General features: G+C 36.7%; 1 protein-coding gene across 2 annotated transcripts; it reads left to right on the top strand.

The window, feature by feature from the left end:
• The first annotated feature begins 635 nt into the window (after nucleotides 1-635).
• LOC109219649 (serine/threonine-protein phosphatase 2A activator) lies at nucleotides 636-5,463 on the top strand. Of its 2 annotated transcripts, none has more exons than XM_019384124.1 (3): nucleotides 636-1,442; nucleotides 2,699-3,194; nucleotides 5,026-5,463. In XM_019384124.1, exons 1-3 carry the CDS (start codon nucleotides 803-805, stop codon nucleotides 5,030-5,032), a joined length of 1,143 nt encoding a protein of 380 aa, XP_019239669.1. In that variant the 5' UTR covers nucleotides 636-802; the 3' UTR covers nucleotides 5,033-5,463. The 2 variants fall into 2 exon arrangements, with proteins under 2 accessions (XP_019239669.1, XP_019239668.1); XM_019384123.1 differs by having other exon boundaries at nucleotides 4,946-5,463.
• The last annotated feature ends 249 nt before the right edge of the window (nucleotides 5,464-5,712 follow it).

The raw sequence follows: 5,712 nt of genomic DNA, 5'->3' as shown, positions 1-5,712 counted from the left end.
TATATATATATATATACACACTATGCACGTAATATAAGAATAATTATTTAAATAAAGGTATTTTTATAATATACGTTATATATTCTTGAAAATTATGCTCATTTATATTATTATGTTTCTATAAACTTTCCGACGACACAAAGTTATATCACCGGAAAGCAGGGGGACTATCTCTATAGGGTAAAATATGCTATGTTAAGTCGTGCATGGAATATATATATGCTATGTTAAGTCATAATATTAAAAAGTTTAAAAAAAATAAAAAGAAGATAAATGTTTATAACTTAGAGGGTAAAATAGGTATTTGGCAATCTAAAATTTGAAAAATCTAGTTGAGTGACCTTCTGAGTGCAATATGCATAGTTCAGTGACTTTGTTGTTACAAATGAAAGAAAAGTGACTTTAGGAGATAATTTGGGATAGTTGAGTGACCATTTGAGTAATGAACTCGTTTTTTTGGCTCTTTACAAACTTGTTTTTAGTTTTATGACCCTACTTTTTTTTTATTACATGGGAAATTTATTTTTACACTTAAGAGATCTCACTTTTAATCAAAAAATATTATTTTCTTAAATTTAAATTTTTAAAGTGGCATGATATACAAATAGCACTTCAAAATTGGATCTTTTTCCAAAAAATAAACAAAAAGATCACTAAAATTGAATCTAGCCTCGCTCTACCGAGTCCTTTCTTCATTCTTCTTCGATAGCATAATTTCAGAATCGTTTCTTTTCCAGTGTTACAGTAGGAAAATCTTTACTCATACAACTCCACTGTTTCCTCTTCCCTTCCATTTCTCAAAATGGAACCAGACCACAACAGCTCCACCCCACCACCGTCCACCCCCTTTCACCACCACCACGACGGCGCAGGAACCTGCGTCAACTGCGGCGGACCCACCGCGTTCCCTACACCGCCGCCTGATCCCAACCCCAACTACATCCCCATTCGCGCTCCGGCCGTCAACCTTCCACCGGCCAATAACAGAGAAATCATCATCCGAACCCCTGTTCCTCAATCACAGCGAATCATTCCCCTAACTCCCCCTTTTCATTTCCAAACCCCAACCAAAAAAATCCACTCCCAAAGCGACATCGATCAGTTCCACTCCTCTCCCACTTGCCATAACTTCCTCGGCTTTATCGTTTCACTCTCCGAGTCCGTTCGTTCTCACAAGCTCTCCGATCCTTGCCACGTGTCGTCTCCAGTTTCAGCCATTGTTTCCGTTCTCCAAACCCTAATTGCCTACGTGGATGAGATTCCCTTAGCGCCTCAGACCTCTCGATACGGAAACTTGGCGTACCGTACGTGGCACGAGCGCATGAGCTGTGATGCTGAGTCATTCATGCTTCAGTTCCTGCCTACCAATCTCCATTCTGCTACTGTTGAGCTTGTTCCTTACTTTACTGATAGCTTTGGGAACTCCAGCAGAATTGACTATGGTATGATTTCTGACATTGTGATGTTATTAATGGATTAATCTCAATGCCCAATTTGTTGGGCTTGGCCATGTTAATCCTCTGTATGTTTTTGTACTAGCTGTCAACTTATACTAGCCGTTTTCAAGATTTATACATTTAGAAAATATACAGAACATAAAATACTTTTATGTGTATTTGCTTAATATTGGCATGGGATGAGTTTAAATGGAGTAACATGGTCAGTAACGATTCGTATAGCCGACCCCGACTTGTTTGGTATTTAGGTGTAATTTTGCTGTTGTCAACTTTAGCAACCCTTTCCTTTATCCGCTCTTGAGAAGCTCACATAGGCAGAATTAACTATGTGTTGTTAACTGATTTTTTTTTTGGAGTTTTGTTGTTTTTCTTTGCATAATCAGAGTGAGGAACTTTTTCTTGTTAAACAATTGGAAAAATGTGAAATGTGATTAATAGTACTAAGTTAGGTGCACTTTGGTGTTAGGTTATTCATAAAGTGTTAATGTTGGTGAGTAATGTATGATTCAGTGATCTTTTTCTTGTGGAATTATATGATGATAACATAAAAATCCTTGTAAAGGTGAGCTGTCCCGTAGTAACAAAATTATTTACTTTATTAAAAAAAAGATGTGTGATTTAACAATCATATACATAAAGTACGTGTTAAAAGAATGGTATAATACATGAGGTATTGAATATTGATGTTGCCTCTATATCTGAGTTGAATCTTTAATGTCTTTGCCGGTAGCAATCTTTTCGTAGTGTTCACTCATCTTCCTGTGGGATAGTGTTGGTGGATGTAAAGTACATCAACATATACTTTAGCGTAAAATAAGTTTAATCATGATCGCGAGTTTAAAAGTGAACAACTTCTAAAGCTTGTCCCCTCTGGGAAACGGTAATGGATCTGCCCCTGCTTATAGGCACATCTGCATTTTTGTGTTTATGTTTAGTGATTGACCATGAAACTTTTGTTTTCTATCTTGATGATTTAATTACAGTATTTGATGGACAACATAATGTTCTATCTTCAGCATCTGATTCCTTTTCTTGATGTACCAAGTATATATACATGAAAATAGCTTTATCCTTATAAATCTATTTAAAGAAATTTGCTACTCCTTTGATTTGAGTTCTCACTTTGCTGGAACATGGTATAGAATTGTATGAGTTGTTACTATCCTTTAGAACCTTGAAGTGCGCAGGCTTGCTGGGGTTTGACAGATGGCCTTCTAGAACTAATCACTTCTGTTATGCAGGCACTGGGCACGAGACAAATTTTGCAGCATGGTTGTACTGTTTAGCAAGATTAGGAGTTGTGAAAGAAGAGGACTATCAAGCTCTAGTGTCAAGGGTTTTTGTCAAGTACTTGGAGTTGATGAGGAAATTGCAAACAACCTATTGCCTAGAGCCTGCTGGGTCCCATGGTGTTTGGGGACTAGATGACTACCACTTTTTACCTTTTATATTCGGGTCATCTCAGTTGATTGATCACAAGTACATGAAACCAAAATCTATTCATAACGAAGATATCTTGGAGAACTTTTCAAATGAATATTTGTATCTCTCATGTATTATATTCATAAAGAAGGTGAAGAAGGGAGTGTTTGCAGAGCATTCTCCTATGTTAGATGACATTAGTGGTGTGCCCAATTGGAACAAGGTAAACAGTGGCTTGCTTAAGATGTACAAGATAGAAGTTTTGCAGAAGGTTCCTATCATGCAGCATTTCCTTTTTGGCTCCATTATCCAATGGTATGCATCTTATTCTCGCCATTTTTCAAAGCTTTATTGATATATTGCTTGTAGCAGAAGTATTTCTTTGTTTTCTGTGCCTTTGCTAGTCTATAAATTCTCCCTTTTTCGGGGATTAGTTATACTCCATTAGACTTTTTGCTGTGCTTCATGAAACCTTAAGCAATTAGAGATAAGTAATTACCTTTTCCCTACTTCAAAATAAATCTCTAAAGAGGTATGAAAGGCTTAATCTTTTGGGCATTTATTAAATTGTGCAAGCTTTAAAAATTTTAGCCTCAATTGTTTGAAAGCTTAGAAGCCCATAATAACTATTGTAAGTACCACGAGTCTACGAGGATAATTTGACAGCAAAACATGGTTCTACTTCCTTAATATCCTTGTTTGAGTTAACAAATCCCCTGTTATTAACATAATAAATAGGCCCATTGTGGGAATATCAGTGTCCAAGCCATCTTGCGCGCCTCAACTGATCCATTGCGTACCTGCGACCTCCCACCAGCATAGGTACCGAGTAATTCTCATACCAAGGATTAGGCAAATGGGAATAATTCACGTAGTGTTTTTTGTCTCTGCATGGACTTGAACAAGTAAATAGGCCCATATCAAGGGATCCCACTCTTTCACCCTTTCAGGTTTGGTATTATGCACCCAATGTAGTCACTGAAATGGAAGTAATAGTTGCTACAATATCTGTACTCAAAGAGTGGAAAAGTTGATATGCTAGTGACGTTCTGTTACACTAGTTCCCAAGTTCCTTTCTGCACTCTGTGAATCGATCTTTGGACTTCCGGAACGATTTCCATCGCAGTTCAGATGTTGGAGCTGAACAAACTTAAGGTGTGTGACAAACAAAAGAAGTTAATGTTCTGCTAACGAAAATGAACAAACTTAGGATGTGTGATGAACAGAAGTAGTTAATGTTCCGCTTATATTCTCACACTCGATCTTGAAACTTAGGATGGTTCAATATCTTTCCAATATGACTGAAAGTCAGGTTGTAATTTTGCATAATTTTCCTTGATCCTTCGGTTTCCTGGTTGATCTTTGATTTTCTAGGACTTTGTCTTGCTGTGGAGACTTTTCTAATGGAATTAAATTGGACATGAGTTCTTTGAGCTATCACTGAAAAGCCAGGCCAGTCCAGCTGCTTGAGCTGATGAAAGTGTCAGTCAATGGCTTTTCCAGTCTGGGCACAAGCCAAAAACCATTCTGCTCCCGAACCATCTTAGTTTCACAAATTCATAGAAATTAAATTCTTAGCCTGTCGCAACAAGCTAACGACTTTCTTCCTGATGAAAAGTTGTTAGCCTGTTGCAATGGACCACCAAATCCCCAAAACACGACTCGTCTCTTCGGAGTCTCCATTATTGTTTCACCAACTTCAGCCATCAACAAGTGGCAGATTTAGCATCCGTTGATACAAGTTATTTGAAAATCTGAATATAGTTTGTGGGAGACACGGTTTAAAGATAGATGTCATTTTTGTGAAATGATTCTCTCATTGTAGTATCTCTTTAATTCTTGATTCATGATTCTCCACACTCCTGTTACCACCCTTTATTGTGGATGTCATTATCATGTTCATTTATATTGGTACATTGTGGGAGCATTGATCTAAAGATAACAACTAGATTGATGAGACGCAGTAGCATCTTTTCATATATCAAACTAACAATAAATGAATCTTTTACTTTCTCCTATGTATTTCTTGCATTTTCAAAAGTCGTTCTACTATTTGCTTTTTGTAGGCAAACTTTGGGTTTATTATGATTCTCTGGCATCTGTGCAAATCTGCATCTTCCTTAATTTGCTTTGCTTCTTCATCCAGGCAATGATGTGCTGGTAGGTCTTTTTTCTGAACCATGGGTCAGTCATATATGGCTTCCTATTTACCAGCAGCTATATAGTGATGGAGAAACATGCCTAAAAATGTTTTGGCAGCACAGATTACAAGATTTGACGCTTCTAATGTGTCAAACCTGCTGTTCAGCAGACACTTTATCATCAGGATTTTGAATATTGTTGTGAAAATGATCTTGAAGGTATCATTTACTCACAATTGTACTTTTTGATAGATTGTAAGCGCTTTGTAACACAGTTCTTTAGGGAATGCTTGCCCTCGAATATGAGTATACTTTTACGGCAGTAAAAATACTCGTGTTGCAGAGTGGTTGCCTAATCCTATTTTGTGGTAGAAAAATGGATTTTCTTCTTAGGATATTTATTATCGACTTCATTATTTTTTGACTGCTAGAAATCTTTATTATGAATTTCATCTTATTAATAGGATACTTTAGAAACAACAACATAAGCTTGAAGGACAAAAAGATGTGCAAGAACAAAATCATTTATGTTGTTCCCTAGGAAAAACTATTTTTTTTTTAAATATATCTTTTTCTGGCTTTCATTTAAGTATATGTTAGGCAATTGAAAGAGCAACAACAACAACAACCCAGTAAAATTTCACTAGTGGGGTTTGAGGAGGGTAATGTGTACGCAGATCATACCCCTACCC

The sequence above is a fragment of the Nicotiana attenuata genome, unplaced genomic scaffold (genome assembly GCF_001879085.1).
Source record: "Nicotiana attenuata strain UT unplaced genomic scaffold, NIATTr2, whole genome shotgun sequence".
Lineage (NCBI taxonomy): Eukaryota > Viridiplantae > Streptophyta > Magnoliopsida > Solanales > Solanaceae > Nicotiana > Nicotiana attenuata.
The sequence above is the reverse complement of the archived record's forward strand: the minus strand, read 5'-3'. Positions and strand labels throughout refer to the sequence as shown.

Bases quoted from the DNA above. Each gene is read 5' to 3' on its own strand.
- LOC109219649 (XM_019384123.1), top strand. From the start codon at position 803: ATGGAACCAGACCACAACAGCTCCACCCCACCACCGTCCACCCCCTTT. The intron at 1,443-2,698 runs GTATGATTTCTG...TCTGTTATGCAG, and splicing joins CTCCAGCAGAATTGACTATG to GCACTGGGCACGAGACAAAT. The intron at 3,195-4,945 runs GTATGCATCTTA...TGCTTTTTGTAG, and splicing joins TTTGGCTCCATTATCCAATG to GCAAACTTTGGGTTTATTAT.